Consider the following 17,809-nt stretch of genomic DNA (forward strand, 5'->3'; position numbering starts at 1 on the left):
CCGAGACAGTGGTGTTGCAAACATGCTGTATCCTCTACACTTGAGAAGCTACCATATCCCTGCCAGAGTAGGAGATTGCTGCCGGCTCTGCATTGAGTCTCCTAGCAGTAAAACAATGGAAGATATAATGGTGGCTTCTCTGGGCCTTCCTGCATACATGTGTGTATCCACAAACCCTTCCCGTGCATCGTGTCCCACAGCTTGCAGCCATGCAGGTCTGGGCTCTAAGAATGGTAGGAGCTAGCTGTGAGTGGAAAATGAGGCTGGAAAGCCTTCTCTCTATGCCCAGCAAATGGAGTATGGACAATGGTAGAAAACTGGGTTTCGATTTTAGCCTGGTGGGGAAAGTATCGAGAGCATAAGGAGCACTGTTTATCACTTTGGGTTTGGCAGGCTTGAGAGAAACAGCCGTGGGAACCAACCTCCCTCTTTCCTAGGGTGGGCCAAGCCTGAGATGTGGTTTGCGTGTGTTTTGGGTTGGGCGCTGGTTTTTGCCTGTTCCCTCATTGCCTATAGGTTGCAGTAACTGCTCATCTCACTCTTGCAATCCCTCCAGGAGGCGGCTGTGCTGCTGAGGAATTACAGGCAGTTGATGAAGAATGTTCTTGAAGATGCACGGCTGGTCAGACTGCAGCTGGAGGGTGGAGCGCTCCTGGCCAGGCTGAGGAAGGAAGAGTCTTGTGTCACCCTCACCCACGACTACAGGTGAGCCCCAAGAGTGGGAGAAGAGGAGATGGAATTGAGCAAAAAGCAGGCGCTGGGGGTCTCTGTGAGATGACCCTATCATTGGTGCAGGCTAGAGAGCAGCTTCGTGTAGCGAGGACTTTTGTTGAAAACAGCAAAGGTGAAAAGTGTAATGAATTTTACTCTCACCCTGACTGCTGCTTCCCCAGTCCAAAAACGTGTCTGAGTGGATTCACTTAGATGGTTAAAGTTCCTTTTCCAAGCCAAATCAGACTTATCTTCTGTAGCTTAGAGAGGGCTGGGTATTTTGTGCGCCTCTAAAGCACAAGTCTTAATTGATGATGCCAGTGATGAATGTTTTAGGTCCAAGGCATTTATGGCTGCGTGATTTACCAAGGCACTCCTTATGCAAGGGGATTTCCAAGGACCTTAACTGTGAGGAATGCTTTCTGGCTGAACCGAGCTCCGATCTCCTCGCACAGTGGTACGGTTTGCACAAACAAATATTCGCTGCCCGTTTGCAGACTTGGTATGAGAAGCGGGGACTGAGAGAGGCCAGCTGTTTGAAATCCCCAGGGCATTGCACAACTCCTGTTTGTACTGTTAAAACACCTGAAGCCTATCAGTGTGTGAAGGCCTCTGTGCTATGTGCTGTGCAAACAGCAAGGTAGAAAGAAAGCCCTTGCACCCAGGAGCTTCCAGCCCGAGTGTGAGATAAATGTTGGTGCGTGGGCGCAGATGAGGGTGTAGCGGATGGCGGGGTGGCGTGGAATGGCTCCGCACATCCGCAGCCTTGCTCTGGTTAAACTCTGTTGCTATTGCAAGCTGGGAGGTTTTAAGGGAGGGAACGGAGAGAAGATAACAAAATAGCTCGCAGGGTAGGTCACCCAAACACCGGGAAAAGAACATTTCTCTTTGAAAATTCAGCAAGTGGATGGCAGTGCAAGTTGCTACCTGTCACTGCGAGATGGGGGTTGGCATTTTGGTGCTGAGAGGGGAATGTGGGGACAGGTGTAACCATTTTTTTTATTTTTTTTTTTTTCCCCTGCTTGCTGTGACTCCTGTCAGCAGCGCTGGCGGGCTGTGCAGACAGTTTTCTTGCTGAACTGGTGAAGTACTCTTGATGCAATTTTGGGTACATTTAGTGCAGTAGAGCCTTTTCCTTCTGACATGATGTGAGAAGCACAGATAATGCAGGTTGTTGTTTCATTTTGTTTTATTTTAAGCAAAACACAGCAACTTTAGAGTCTTAGGAGAATGGGGAGAATATGTGTGCTTTTTATGCTTTGGTTTGGTTTTAAGCTAAGCCTTAGCAAGGAAATGATCAACTTTGAAACGTGATCTGACAGAGCCCCTAAGGATAATTTATTGCTTTGATTACCTTAGCAAGGGCAGGGGCGGAGGATACACACGTAATTCTTTGATTGCACAGTGTCTGAGTGCATGCTGAGGCTGTGTAGCATGTTCTCTGTATAATTCAGGTTATATTCGTTACCTGCCGGTATGAATGGAGGGTGTATACTACGGGTCAAATATATGTGGCGCTCTCCAGCCTGAGGAGCATAAATGAATATAGTTGGAGAAAGTTAGTCCTCTTCCAGCCTGTGGGGTAGTTGCAGAAACTAAAATCCATGCAGTATTTTAGTTGAGGAGATGCCTGCTTGTCGTGTAACTCGGGGCAGAGAACTAAAGAAGTCAACCCTTCCCTGTTCCAGGATCCTTTTAAATGGGGGGAAAAAGCTCTATTGCTTGGCCAGACAACTCTGTATAAGGCACTACTGGTTTTAGATCCATGGCTCTGCACTTACTCCTTCTCTCCAAACTGATGTGCAGATATTAAAGGTTCTGAGCTCTGCTAACTCTGAAAAGACTCCTGTGGTTATGATTTTCAAAGGATTCTTTAATAGGATCAGTAGGGTAGGGACAAAATATTGTAGTTGGCCCGCTAAGCTAGTACAGGGTGGCTATTGATGTATGTGGGTCCAATATTAGCTTTTTGACTGGTGACGTGTGAAAATGGAACAGGATTGGTTGTGCCCATACGCTCAGCAGGGCTTGTTGTATTGCTTTTCTGAACTTTGAATTGTAAAATCTTGATCAATGCTTAACAGTCTTTAATTTCACACCCACTCCCCGAATATTTGAAATCAAATTATTCACAAAAGCAAGTCAAATGGCTTTATTCTTCTCAGCCACCTTTTGTCTCTTGTTTTAATCACGCGTCCCACTGTTTTAGTTTTTTTTTCTTTCTTGTGGTGCGAAAGCCTGATCAAGCAGAGAGTCATGACTGTGAAGACTTCTTAGTCAGAAGTTGTGAAGCTGGTTGTGAACAGGTAACAGCCAAAATGTGCAATAAGTGCACATAAATAGAGGCAAAAATTGTAAGAGCACGAGTTTTGTGGACTCTTAGCGCTCCAGTTAGTTAAAATAAACCAAACAGAAGTGCAGAGCTAAAGGTACAAAACATGATTTTTCTTGAGAGGCACAAAGAGGACAAGCACAGCTGCACCATCACCTCAAGCAAAGGATTCACTTGCTTCTTTGCAGGGGTCGTGTTTTGCCAGCTCTCACGGCTGCCTTTGCTAGTTTATGGCTTTACCTCTTGGTATTCTTTTTGCCCTGTGGTAAGAATAGAGACGGACAAACCCATCTGAAAACACTTGACTGCAGGTTAAGAGATAGTATGCTAAAATAGGCAAGGAAGCAGGCTTGTGCTCTGTGCTGTTAGATGTTATCTGCCAAATACCTTTCTGGAGCACATAGCAAACAAGACTTGCTTTAGTCTTTCGTTAGTAATGAAACTCTTCCCTTGGTGTTGGTTTTGGCATGTTTCCTTGCTCTGCCCTCCTGGAGAGCTGAGATGCCCTTTGGAGCGTTTCATGACACAGAGCAGTGGGATCTCATTGCTGCTCAGGTCTGAGCCAGCCTTTGCGAGGGCTTACTCAGCCAGTGACACAGCTCCTTTCCTGCAGAAAGGGAACTTGTCCCATCAGAGATGTGGTCATGCAGGAGAGATGCATTGTGGTACATCTGTTTGTTTTTCTTTGAGAGCCTCGGGAGTCTTTCCTGGATGAGAAAGTACAAAAAAAGAAAGTACTCCTGAGAGATGCAGTGGCTTTGACTGGTAACTCTGCTCACTCTCTGTTCCAAATATGAGCTGACCAAGAGTCTTCATACTCCTTTCTCCACCAACTACCACTGTAAAGGATAGCCTTGCCTATCCACAAAGGGAAAGAAAGTCTTCTCCAAGCAGCTTTTCTGGATCTCAGCCTTTTCCCGGCTTAGAAAGGAGAAGCTCCTTTACCAGAATACGCATCCTGCGGGGATTTGGCTAAGGGGATGTGGTGTGCTCAGCGGATCCCACACCATGCTCCCACCTCCGGGAAGACCAGGCTGAATTTGGCCTGGAGTTGGTGCAGGTGTGGTACTGATGAGGCAGTATCTCTGTGGCGCCTCTGTAAGTGCTGTAATGATAGCTCCAGCACAGGCTGGCCACCCAGAGGTGCAGGTGGACTGCTGAAGGTGCCTTATTCATTGTTGGTGGAGCTGGCTGGCTTTAAAGCCAGCACATTTGCCTTCACACCATCTGCCGCGCTGAAGGCTTGGTGCTTCTCCAGGTCTGTTAGCTGAAAGTTTCCAGATTTTGCTGTCTTTCTGGGGATTGAAATGCAGAGCTATTAGCCTAGCTGAAGTTCCTGTCGGTAAGTGTGGACAAATGCCATGGAGACATCCATCACTGTAACACTATTAATATTTATTTTTGCACTTTTGGACAGGAAACTCTTAATAAACACAGTCTTTTTAATAAAGTTACATTGAGTTGGCTAGCAGGTGTAACATTGGCTTCTGGACGTCTAGCGTATCGATCAACTAACCTGTGGCTTGCAGGCAACTCACTGAGCCTGTTGTGGAAGATGGACTAACGCATTCCTTATTTTGTGTTGGATTTTGCAGACTTCTCTAGGCTTATGATGGAAGTGTCAGAGAAGCTGCCAGAAACCAGGCAGCAGCAGTTTGGAGCTCTTAGTAAAGCGAGGCAGTTGCGCGGGGCTGGGCAGCAAGGCAAGGAGACTTTTAACCTGGTCTTCAGCCAGACATTTTCCACTGTTGTTCTCATTATTGCTGCTCTTCCAGCATAGCCAAGAGCTGGGAATGCTTGCCTAGACAAAGTGTCCAGTGATGCCTTTCGTCCTGTAGATGAGTCAGAAGTGGAGTAAAGAAGTTATAAACATTTTATATTAATATAAAAATGTTTTATACTAGTTGAACCAGAATATACCTGGTGCATGCCTGGCTCTGCCAGTGAACCTGTGTTCTCAGCATGGCACGGCAGTGCGATTGCATCACGCTCTGCGTGTTGGCAGGCAAGATCGCCACAAGACTGGATGCGAGAGCCGAAAGAAAGAGGAAAAACCTCAGATGGTGAAAGGATGACCAGGTTGGGTGCTGGGCTCTGTGCAACATGGAACCAGAAAAAACATAATCTCTTCCCCCAAGGTCCTCATCTGAAAAGAATTTGTGCTTGCAAGCTGTGAATAAGCAGCTTATAAATAGATGGAGGAGTGAATTCTCCTTTTGTTTGCAGAAGGCTGTGTAGCCAGTCTCTGTGCTTTGAGGGTGGAGTGGTGAGAGCCAAGAGCTGGTTTTGTGAGCTGGCTATTTTTAGTGTGGCTTGGTGATCTGATTGGAAGCCCTGGGTGGGGACCTGAGTTGAGCAGAGGTAATGGGCAGTGCAGAGCAGACTTCCTGAGTGGCAGCTGCCAGGTTCCTGATGCTGGACCTGACTCAATTACAGCAACAAAAAGGGTGATCGTACAGCAAACAGCCTCCGCAGCTCTTGTGCCTGGCTTCCACATGCAGTGTTGAGGCTCTAGGTCTGCTTGAAGCTGTGGCCAGTTAATGAAGCAGTGGGTTATAGCTGTGTAGGAGATCATGTTTGTGGAGTTTTAGCAAGACTCCAGTTAGTAGCAACTCCTGGGACGCTCCAAGGCAGGCACGTGCCGCTCTGCAAAGTGGTGTACAAGCTCCTTTTGGCAGAAGTAAACTTGGATAGTGTACAAGCTCTCAGGGGCTCAGGGAGGGCTTGCCAAGGGACTGCACGAGCACCATCTGAAGCTCTGTCTGGGCTCTAGGCAGAGAGGCTAAGCTGGTCTTCCAAAGCATGGGACAAGTTGGGGGTAAGGATGGAGGTGAGGCAGGTGTCCTGTGTGTAAGACTCAGTCTGGGGAGACTGGGTTGGCTGTCCTTCTTGGTTCGGAAGTTAAAAGGTGTGCACCTGCAAGCTGACAGCTACTGCCATATGCTTGTGGTGATGGCCAGGCAACCTACATGGGGAAATCCTTCCTGGAGGTATTACTGTCTTCTGCCATCCCCTTTCTGCTTCAGAGATGTATCTCTTTCTGTCTGTGCTGTGGCCACTTTGATGGTCACTACTCCATGCGTTTGTGTGTGCTTCAAAAGCAGGCAGTGCCTGCATCCGTCTCAGTGATGCCATTTTCCTGGTTTGCTTATCTAGCGCTTGCTCATCTTCCTGCCTCTCTGGGAGCTTTGGGAACCTCTCATGCTACCAATTTCCATAGTGCATTCTCCTGACATGGTCTGCGAGATGCATTTTCCATTGATAGGCCTCTTTTGCGTGCTGCTTCTGTGGACCTAATCCTAAAACCTTCATCTCTTAATTAGGACAAGCTCTCAGTATACCTTGAAGTGAGATGAAAAACTGTGCTTAAACCCTGGCCTCAAAGATTGGCAGTTTTCTACCATGAGACACCTCTACGCTGTAGCTGGTGACACAGAAGATGCTGACGAACCTTTGGCCTTTGGCAGTGCATGGGTGGCAGTGCTCTTCCATGGGCTTATTTGTTTGCGTCAGGTGGAGGGAGGAGCGCATGGCGACATTTCTATCCAAACACATATCGTGCTGCTTGGTATTCATTTTCGTTACAGTCTAACCTGTTCCCTCTGTTTGCGTGGTGGTTTTAGCCCAGTAAAAAGCACTTACACTCGCATTAAACAAACCTCCTTGCTCTGCACATAAAGGAGCATGGAGCTGTTGCCGTTCTGAGTGTATGAAGTGCTGTGTGGAGGCAGTTGTGGCATTTGCAGAGAGGTGAAAGATTGCAGAGCTCTGTCTAGGTAAGTTTTCATTATTCTTTTAGGCTTTCCATGAGGTGATCCCCCACAGTTCCCTTTCTGCTGTTTATTTTCTGCTGTCTCGTGTCCTAAATCTTCCTGGGTTCAGTGGGAATTTACCCAGAAGACTATGGTTTTGCTTGGTCTTGTTTGCAATGTTTGGCATGCCAACAGGGTATTAGGCAATTAATGACACACTGTGTGTTTTATCTGTTTAAAAATATTACGGAAAAAACTGCCAAAAGTTTCCAGTATAGGATGTTAGCTGAACCGCCTGAAGTTCCTGGCTCAGCCCAGGCCATCCCACAAGCACCGTTTTTTATATGGCTGAGTTGGGGTAGGTATTTTTGTTGTCGGGGTAGTTAATAGCACAGTCACTGCTATTATATGTATCATAAACACTGGGAGTGTGCAAAAGGAGGATGTATCAGGGAAATGAGTGTGTGGCTTGAAATGCTAGTGTGTATATATTTGAGCAGGGAATCTTGAAAACCTGGTGGTCCTAACTCCAAGAGCACAGCTGTTAGACTAGTGCAGTCAACCTAGATAACAACTATAAATAAATAGGTTAATGTATATGGGATGGGATGTGGAGGTAGGAGGTTTTCTACAGCTGGTAGAAAACCACAGCCTGATGCTTGGTGTTCCTGGAACAGTGTTTGCATGTCCTATCTCAGGCTGCACAGCGGGGTGAGCTTTCCCCATAAGCACTCTACTTGTTGGTTTGGGATTTCTTGTAATAGTTTTTTTTCCAGTCAGTTTTATGGATCTTACTGGGATTTAAAATCACCCAAAGCCTGAACACAGTTTTACTGTAACTGAATGCAAGCCAGGCTGGGGAAAAAATCAAAGGTCACAGCTTGGGACCACACTTGGACGCTTGTTTAACTGTATGCATCAATCCCTTTGCTTTTAAAGGGACTTCAGAGTATATTGCTGCTAAAAATGTGTTCAAATGAACTGTGCTCTAGAAGAGAATTTTCTCGGTAATTATGGTCTGTGGTATGCTGTATTAATTGGATGGGTTGCTCCCAGTGCGTGTGCTTGTCGGGTAACCTGGTGAGGAGGGATTCAGGCAGGTCTGTGGTCTCAGCCAGGTCCCCTGTTCCCATGATGAATGGCAAGAATCCCACAGGCAACCCCAAACTTGGAGTTTGACCTCTGTGCCTTTCTAAGGACACCCAGGCTTCTAAAAACCGTACCCAGCTCCTCAAATACTTTTATTGGGTAATTAAAACCACCATCGCTATTTGTGTGCTGCAGAGAATAATTACAGTTTATTTAGCAATATCTGCATTAGCTTCACTATGGCTGGTTTGAATTTTAACCTCAGCTGCATTGTGAAGTTTTCAGCTTGAAGAGCCGCAGTGTGTGTTTGGGGTTGACCTGCTTTTATGGGATCATTACAAATATGGCAGTTGGGTAGGTTGCTACCAAAATGCATTCGTGACCAAGAATGGCTTAAATGCATTTCTCTTCCTGTGAAACAGCCTTCAGGCACGCAGGACAAAGCGGGAAGGATTTCTTCCTGAAGAAGAAATCAGGATGTCTAGATGATTTGTAGCCAAGGTGTCAGCACAGGTGATCTGAGTGATGTCCTTGGACAAAGCCATCTTTTAAATCTCTGAGTTGTCAGTTCCTATTCATTTTCTGCCAAAACCTGTAGAGACATCCACCAGGGAAGTTCAGCACCAGCAGTGGAAGACTGGATGAGGGTCCTGCACCTGGGGAGGAATAACCCCATGCACAGGTAAAGGTTAGGGGCTGACCTGCTGGAAAGCAGCTCTGCAGAGAGAGACCTGGGAGTCCTGGGGGACAACAGGATGCCCATAAGCCAGCAATGTGCCCTAGTGGCCAAGAAGGCCAATGGTCTCCTGGGGCGCATTAAAAAGAGCATGGCCAGCAGGTCGAGGGAAGTCGTCCTCCCCCTCTGCTCTGCCCTGGTGAGGCCACATCTGGAGTACTGTGTCTGGTTCAGGGCCCCCGAGTTCAAGAAGGACAGGGAACTGCTGGAGAGCGTCCAGCGGAGGGCTACAACGATGATCAAGGGAACAGAGCACTTCTCTGATGAGGAAAGGCTGTGAGACCTGGGGCTGTTCAGCCTGGAGAAGACAAGACAGAGGGGATCTCACCAATGCTTATCAATATCTAAAGGGTGGGTGGCAAGAGGATGGGGCCAGACTCTTTTCAGTGGTGCCCAGTGACAGGACAAGGGGCAACGGGCACAAGCTGGAACATGGGAAATTCCATCTCAACATGAGGAAAAACTTCTTTACTCTGAGGGTGGCAGAGCACTGGCACAGGCTGCCCGGAGAGGTTGGGGAGTCTCCTTCTCTAGAGACGTTCCAAACCCGCCTGGATGCAATCCTGTGCAACTGCTCTGGGTGACCCTGCTTTGGCAGGGGGGTTGGACTGGATGGTCTCCAGAGGTCCCTTCCAACCCCTGCCAGTCTGTGATTCTGTAATAGTGTAACATCTGACTGTGTTTCTTCTAAATTACAGAACGATCAGGAATATCTCATTTTTCCAGGGCAAGCTAGCTGCAATATACTTACCTAAAACCCCTGAAATACATTAGCAAAAGGCGGTATGTCTTGTGTTCTGTCCATCCATGAATTTCTGCCATTTTAAAATTGACCAAGGTTAGTCAGAGGGTGAGCTCTGATTTTAGCACTTGCTTTAGATCTATTCTTCTTGCTGTTGCTTAGAGTAGTTTTTCAAGGGCCAGAATAGTAATGGTTCCGCTGCCTCCCTCCCTGCACTCTTCTATTTGCGTCTCGCTGGCACCGGCAGGCGAGGCTCGTGCAGCACCTGCGTTTCCCAGCCTGCTGGATGCCTCTTCTGTAGCCCTCTATTTTCAAAAACAAATCAGGTATTTTGCTTTGAAAACTAAAGTGTAACTCTTCAAGGCTAGCTTTTTTGAAGGACGGATTCAGACAGAAATGGTCTTTTTTTAAATTATAGGTTTAAAATTACCCTACCATTATACAACAACTTGGCACTTCTCCAGAAAACTGAAGACGTTTGGAACCTTTTCCACTGAAACGATAATTGCCCAATGAAAACAGGATTTGGGGAAACATAAACTGACATCAAGCTACTCCTTTTTTGCTATAAATTATATCGACTCTGCACTATTGCAAAATTACTTTGGATGATTTGACCATGGAGGAATGTAGTGAAAGACTCTTATTACCACGCTCACATGTGCAGGGAAATTGCAATGCATCCAAACAATCTAAGCTTAGACGAGACTTTCCACTGACTTCAAACAACTCTCTGCTTTTCTTCCTCAGACTTGCTCGGGCCACTATTAAAATATCTTTAACGTGCTTAATGACCAGGTGTTTCCCTTTGTGTGGCGGGATGGAAGTCACTTTTTCTTCTTCAACCAAATTTTCAATATTTGGTTCGTTTACTCCAAGCAATGAAGGACGGGGATGAAAAGCTCCTAAGTCTGACTCTGAAAAAGAACTAGTTGTTTATGCAAGGTATCGTTTTCCCCATGAAACTCCCCATTGCAGGATATCATTGAGTTTACTGGTATATTAGAAATGATTTAGGAAGAAGTTTTTACGATGTGAATCAGCAAATGGATGGGCATGTGTAGATAAGTAAACAGATGTACAGAGTTTTGGGAGAACATGCTTAAAGCCCAATGGATACTTTCTGTGAGCACTGGAAGTGCCTCAGTGAATCGGAAAAAAACCCAAACTTTCCCATGGACTGTGAGCGATTTCTTTGTTTGGCTCCATTTCCCTACTTACTTTATACAACAGGGTGGAAAGGGTTATATTTTCCTCTGTAAGAGAGTAAAAGATGGATGCTAGTTGGCGAGCCTGTCGGGCTGGTAAAAGTGAACTGTCAGGAGCTGACAACATATGAATGGAGTTACCTTGGAGATGCAACGGAAGACCAACAACTAGATGTGGAGGTTTTAATGAATGCCTGCCAAGCGAGGCAGAATGTGTGAAAACAGCGTGGCTGGACCCTGCAACAAAGGACTGAGGTGCTGGGATGCTGGAGGAACTCGGCAGAGGAGGAGGAATGGCGTGAGGCCACACCTGAAGGTCCCTCTGGGGTTCTGAGCCAGAGGAGCCGTTTAGAAACGTTTTGGGTGGTTTGTGTTTTTTTTTTGTTTTTTTTTTTTTCTGGGTGGCTTGTGTGCAGTCAGTCACTCGGCAAACCATTGGCAGGGCCAAGAGAAGGGGCAGTGGTGGGTATCGGGTTGTGTAAGTGTATCAATAGCCTGCTGTAAGCATTCACAGAAAACAAAATTATTTAAATGCCAAGAGTAAGGGATTTTTTAGATAATGATATAGGCCCTAAACAGCCCAACTTAAAATGAAAACTTACCTGAAATGAATTCTGGGTCCTGCTCACAGTATAAGCTCCCAAATGCATCCTTGGCTGACTCTAGGTAAGTTTGAGGTGCCTGTGGAGCAGTACAGCAAAGCTTCTCCATGCGTGCATTCAGGAACAGGATGTCACTTTTAGTACCATTGAATCAGCTGAGAGAGGGGGAAGATGACTGAGTATCTGTAGACATGCATGGCTGCCGCGTTATTTGCGGAGATATGGATCACATCTGAAGGTGGAGGGCTGATTGCTCGCTTCTAAACTGGAGGCTCTAGCTGGGGTCTTCCCTGCCGCTTTCTGCAAACGCAAGGAAGGCTTGGTCTTCTCGAGACCTTCATAGTCTGGCTCTTTATTTTTCTACTATTTCCAATAACACGGGATAATTCCTTCTGTGGAAGGAACCTGTGTGGGGCCAGAAGAGCGCTGTTTGGGGTGGATTTTTTTTTTTTTTTTTTTTTTTTTCAGTCCTTCATCTCAGCAGCAAGCAGTTCACCCAAGCCCCTTCTCCTGAAGTGGGCTCCTCAGCACTCAGTGGGTGGGCCAGCAGGAGTATTTTAGTACTGCATTTTTGAACCCGACTTTCTCTGGAGCAGACATTTGTCATAAGGCCAATACTGGTCTCAAATGTGCTCCGAGACTGGGCTTGTCCACGATGGCATGGTGAATTCACCTCTTTACACAGTGAGCTTGTGACAGGCCTATTTCTGTTTATAAAATGATAATGAAAACATATTTGTTTGGTAATCACTTCCTATTCCTCTACCTTAAGGGTGATTTTCCCCATAGTTGCAGTGGTGTTTTCAGGAGAGTCTGGTTTGTGACTTTGGGAAATGTGCTGTCTGCTATGTGGGGATCTTTAGAGCCTTGCAGCCCGGGTTGTGGCTGACTCCCGTCAAGGAAAACTACCCAAATTTGAGACAACTGGAGTCCTGTTTCCTCCATCAGGTATGGAAAGGAGTGGAGTGGGACTCCCTGGCTCCCTTCCCCTAAATCAGATCACGCTCTGTGCTAGGTCAGCCAACGCGGGAGCTGCAACTCTTGGTTCCAGTTGCTACACCGTAAGGTCACTATCTTGCAATCTCTTGTTAAGAGTTGAAACCATGCATGCTTTCTTTATCACAGGCTTGGGTGGACATAAGGACTCCCATTACAGAAAGGTCTAGCAGGTCAATCTAGCTTGTTGATGAGCGCCATCAAAGAAGCAGCATCAACAGCAAAGTGATTTCCATGGAAGCTCAGAGAAAGGTTGGAAAAATATTTTGCCTCACGAGAGGATAATTGCAAATGTTTGCATATAACAGCCCGTAATGTCTAAAGTTATAGGTGCTGGCTTGTTTGTGCCGGTGGGAGGAACAGCATTTGCTGTATCAGTGTGCTTTCCTGAGTGGGTGACAGTATTCATGCCAGCAGGGACTTCAGACCCGTGGGAGTAAGACCAAAGGGTGTCTGCCTGTCTGGCCCTCAGCATGCCAGAGCCTTATTCAGAAACTAATACCTGACAGATCCACTCTGCTGCACCAAACCCAACAGCATTCATGTTGTTGCCAAATATAACTTCCAGCGATCTTCCGAACTGTTTCTCATTAGCTGTCCTAGCTGTGTCACTGCTGCTGACGGGAACTGGCCTTCACAACCTGCTCTGTAAACACACTTTCCAGAGCTCAGCTTGGACAGTGGTTACGGCTCTGCTGCTGCAAGTCTCCTGCGTTGGATCTGGGTCTGTCCCTGGGAAAGGATTATGAAACAGAAGGCTCATAGCATCACTGTTTGTTTATGGTGGTTTCGGGAAACGCGGGAGCGACGTTACAGCTTGGATCTTTCCATTGAAGCTTGCAGATTCTCTGTAGAGAACCTGTCTCCTCTCCACCGCAGTAGCACTGATCTTAGTCCAGAAACAATTCAGGCTTTTTTGGCTGTGCTTTGGAGAAATTCATTCAGTCTAATGGCATTTTGAAAAGGAAAAACAAAAGTATCTAAGAGCCTGAGGTTTGAGAAGTTGGCTGTTGCTCACTGGGTGGAATTCTGAATGGAAAAATCCTGTGGATTTCTGCTGTGCAGAGCTAGTTGTCCAGACCTATTGTACTACCTCATGTCACTTAAATACCGTCTAAAAACTATAGGATGCTTGCCACTAAATGCTTGTATTCAGCTGCATTTCATAGGTTCAAGATGCCTATAACCTAAGACAGAAATAAATGTGAATGCTGAATTGCTTCTATGAATTTCCATTAGCAAAGCTTTCAGAGTTTTATTAACTATCTATTTCACAAGTGCTTTGGATAATTTTAATAATATGACAAAAAAGCCATGCTCTCTTATCCAGAAGGTTGTAAAACAATTGCAAAATGAAAACTGGTTTAGGGTGAGTACAGGAGATGCTCAGGCAGCTGAACTGTGCCAGTGTAGAGCACAGCTGAAGAAGGCTGTAGTATTTTTGTTGAAGGCATCTTTTGAGTCTGTGGTTGTAAAAGGAGGGGAAATATAGAAGCAGAAGAAATATGAGAAATTCAGGGGCACAAAGAAGGAAAAAGCTTGAATGCTATTCTGTATCCTGGCTCTAATTTGGTGAAACCTGTGCTGGAGAGGTGCTGCACACATCTGAAAGGAACCCGCTAATATTCATCATCGTGCCAGGATTAGATGGTGTGCAGAGTCCCTGGCTCCAGCATCCAAGGGCACGGGGCTCCAGCCTGAACCCCTCCATTCCTGCCTGTGGATGGAGGAGGCTAACTCCTGCTGTGGCCAGGCTGGCCGGGAGAGTGCTGCCTGGTGTTGCCTGTTGGGCTTTGGTCGGCACAGCTGCCTGTGCCGGGATGCCTGTCTTTGAATCTTTCCAGCACGACATTGTAAAAATTCAGTTTCTCTTGGAGCTGAGGTGTTGTACGCTTTGCATTTTTGTTGGGTTGGTGGAAATTCCTGAGAGCGAGTGGGGCATCAAGGGCTTTATGTTGTTGTTGTCATTTAGGAGAGATTTGCTTCCTAGTGATTGCTTATTTACTTATTTAAATTAAATTCAAATGGTGGTTTTAGACACTGAGACTGCCTGAGCCTCTGTTTTGTGAAAGCCCACTGATGCAATAATCTGCATTTATGAGAAGCTGAGTATCGTATCTGAAAGTGTGACAAGTACACTGAATTTTGCAAGGAGCCTGGCTGGGAGGAGATGCCCTTGTCCTTCCTGCCAGGTTGTCTGCACTGGGATCAGAGTGGTGAATCACGGGAACATGCAGGGAGCAGCATTATTCTCCTTCTGTTCTCCATATGGAGATGGCCATGACAGGTCCCATGGGAAGGATGACTGAAGCGCTGCTGTTAGGCGGGTCATGTTTGCATGAAGTGCTGGGGGAAGGATCTAATGCAAACCCCTTGACCAGCCTTGTGTCCCTTTCCAGAGACGCACTTGATGCTGCCAGTGTGCTTTATAATCGAGTGGATGAGGGGGTTCACCGACTGGTGATGCTGTCGAACAAACGCATCCAGGAACTGGAGCTGGTGATGGAGTTTGAGAAAGTGGAAGAATGTTTTAAGGAGGTAAGGCCTGTTTGTTGGTTCTAGTGACTGCCTGCTGCCACCCTCTGACTGTACATCCTACAGCAGGTGCTGGGCTTATTGATCTCTCAAGGTGACAGTGTAGAATGGTCATAGAATTCCAGGATGGTTTGGGTTGGAAGGGACCTTAAAGATAATCCAGTTCCACCCCTCTGCCCTGGGCAGGGACACCTCCCACCAGCCCAGGTTGCTCCAAGCCCTGTCCAACCTGGCCTTGAACACCTCCAGGGATGGGGCAGCCACAGCTTCTCTGGGCAGCCTGTGCCAGGGGCTCACAGGAAAGAATTTCTTCCTCATATCTCATCTAAATCTCCCCTCTTTCAGTTTAAAACCATCACCCCTCGTTCCATGGCTCCCCTCCCTGATCCAGAGTCCCTCCCCAGCTCTCCTGGAGCCCCTTTAGGCACTGGAAGGGGCTCTAAAGTCTCCCCGGAGCCTTCTCTTCTCCAGACTGAACACCCCCAACTCTCCCAGCCTGTCCTCCAGCAGAGGGGCTCCAGCCCTTCCAGCATCTCCGGGGCCTTCTCTGGCCCCACTCCAACAGGTCCATGTCCTTCTGATGTTGGGGGGCCCCAGAGTTGGACACAGTGCTGCAGGGGGATCGGCCTCACCACAGTGGAGTAGAGGGGCAGATTAAGTTAAGTAAAAGTCTCCTGGCTGCTCTCTAGGTGTCAATTGGTCAAACCTCATAAACATCTGTGATGTTTTTCCATATGTAAAGACCACAGTGTAGTGGCGAGCAGTACACTTGGAGGTGGGTTGTCTTTTTACATTGATCAGCAAAAGTACCCTCCTAGCAAGACTGAGGAGCCATTCTTCATGCTCCATCTTGAGAAGCAGCAGAGCAATGGCACCAAGCTGATGATGAGTCCGCGTGTCCCCTCTGGGCTGTCGATCCTGCAGGGTTTGCCTACATCCTGCTGCTGAATGAGCCACACAGCCTACCTGAGGCTAACTGCGCGTCCCTGCTGCCCACTCTGTTGTTTAGATTCCTGTGCAGTGCTCAGGTCCCTGCTATCTGATAAGGCCCAGGCACACCCCTTCCCCTCTGGGAGCAGCTCCAGGCACGCTTCTGTTGCCGCTGGGTGCAGCCCTTTATACAGTCTGCAGGCAGGGAACAGCCTCTTGTCCTTAGCCCAAGAGTCACCCTCAACCCCCTCACCCCCTGCACTTCTGTGGGAGCTTCAACTTTCCTTCATGTGCCATTTATTGAAGCGCTTCACAGCCATGAAGCCTGAAGCAAACAGGCACTGGTTTTCAGAAAGACCTTTGAAACCTCTAGCTATGTAGACAAAGAGCCTTAAAAAGTCATAAAGTAACTCAGGCTGTCTGAGCATCCTACGAGATAGTCCTTTCAGTGTTGCAGTTTCCTAAGCCTAAACTCAGCCTCGAAATTATGGAGTCACATAGTCTCCTTTGGTGTAACTTGTCAACAACGAGAAGGTTTATGTATCACTTATTACCCTGTGTGCGTGAAGAGTTGTGCACTGTTTGGAGTTGACCTTAGGAACCTGCATCCTTAAAGATCAGTACTAGGACCAGTTTGACCATTGCTCTTCTAGGATTCTGGGCTCTTCTCCTCTGCAGGGAATTGGATTTGCAAAGGAGGCTGCAGCCTACCTGTTGTTTTCACAGGCCAAGGTGGATCCAAGAGTTTTAATGACTTCCCATTTGGAAGTAGACACTTGGGCGCCATGCACTGTGTTCAGGACAAGAAGTGTGATGCAAGAACCTAGTGAAGATTCCCTTAAACACACAGGTTCCTAACACCAAACAGAAATGAAAAAAAGGCACCAAAGCAGGCTCTGCAACCCGTCCCTGCTTTAAAATGAACTTTTTTTGATTGAGTTGAGCCAAACTGACTGCTCCCAGCTTACTTGTTTGCAGATCACCAATGATGGCAGCAGCTGCTCCTGCTTTTACACCTACCTAGGAGCTCTAGGGAACAGCAGCGTGCCCCTCTGCAGTGTGGGTCACAACCTGGGAACCCACCATCATCTCCTCTTGCTGATGGGCTTATTCCATGAGCACAGACCCTCTCTTAGTCCAGAAGACTAGGAGATTGTCCTTGACTGTGGGGTAGAGTTGGGATATGGGTTTAGATGATGCAGGAAAACAGGATGCGTGGGCATTAGGAAACATTTAGTCTGTCCCTTCCCGCAGGTGCAGTTATGCCTGAAGCATCGCAGACAAGTTTACTAGCCTGTTTTTAAAACCCACTGTTGATGGCGGTGCTGTGTTATCCTGTTTGGCCTCCTCTGTCTGCTTTGCTTTTAGGACGCTCCTGTTAGTTCTGTACCCAAGTTTGAGGATATAGGCTTATAACTGCGGCAGTGGCTGGGCTCTGTTGAGGAACCTGCAGTTACTGCATGGCTTCGTGGAGAGCTGCCTTCAGAAAACCAGTAACAGTCTCAGAGAACAGTGAAACATTGCAGATGGGGAGAATCCGCCAGTACGTTCACACTGACGTAGTTCGTGTCCTGCCAGTCAGAAAAGGGAAGTGGTGTAGGAAATCTGGCAGCAGGGAGATTTTATCCCACTTGGGGGTAACAATAATAGGAATATCAGGCCAGCCTGCAGGTTGCAGAGCTTACGTTAGACCATGGCTCACCTGAAACAGAGCCCGAGCAGCTACTTGCCGTGTTTATGCCTAAGGCTAGTGAGCAATAGCAGAGCTTTGCAATTACTCAGCAACCTGAAGTGGAAAAACTCCTAGCAGGAGGCTCAGGCTGAAATGCCAGGATGGGGGGAGAGGTGTACATGCACATTCTTTCCAGTAATAAAGCGACCAGTGTTATGAGAGCAAATCCTTGCTCTTTCCACATAAAGGCCTACCGTGGTGAGTAGCACGGAGTGACTAATAGTGGAGCTTTTCCTTTTTCTCCTAGGTCAGCAGTTGGATTGAGAATGTTGGCAGAAAACGGCTAAAGGAAACGGTCAACCTGGACGATTCTTTGGAGATGCTGCTTCAAGCACAGAAGCAGTTCAGGGAGTTTGACCTTGTTGCCAGTGTAAGTGTTGTCTGATTGGAAAAATGTATTCTCCAGAGTCTGAGTTGGTAGCAGATGTGCCTTGTACGTGCTCA

General features: G+C 47.2%; 1 protein-coding gene across 1 annotated transcript in view; it reads left to right on the forward strand.

The window, feature by feature from the left end:
* The window catches only part of PLEKHG4 (pleckstrin homology and RhoGEF domain containing G4), a gene marked incomplete at its 5' end in the record, with an annotated part of 59,771 nt that overhangs the window by 15,247 nt on the left and 26,715 nt on the right, over positions 1 to 17,809 (forward strand). The window contains 3 exons of the mRNA XM_082489643.1: positions 557 to 705; positions 14,568 to 14,706; positions 17,613 to 17,735. Coding sequence (XP_082345769.1) covers positions 557 to 705; positions 14,568 to 14,706; positions 17,613 to 17,735 — 411 coding nt within the window. The remainder of the gene's footprint in view (positions 1 to 556; positions 706 to 14,567; positions 14,707 to 17,612; positions 17,736 to 17,809) is intronic.

Source organism: Vanellus vanellus (assembly GCF_965231255.1).
Source record: "Vanellus vanellus genome assembly, chromosome: 12".
In the NCBI taxonomy this organism is placed as follows: Eukaryota; Metazoa; Chordata; class Aves; order Charadriiformes; family Charadriidae; genus Vanellus; species Vanellus vanellus.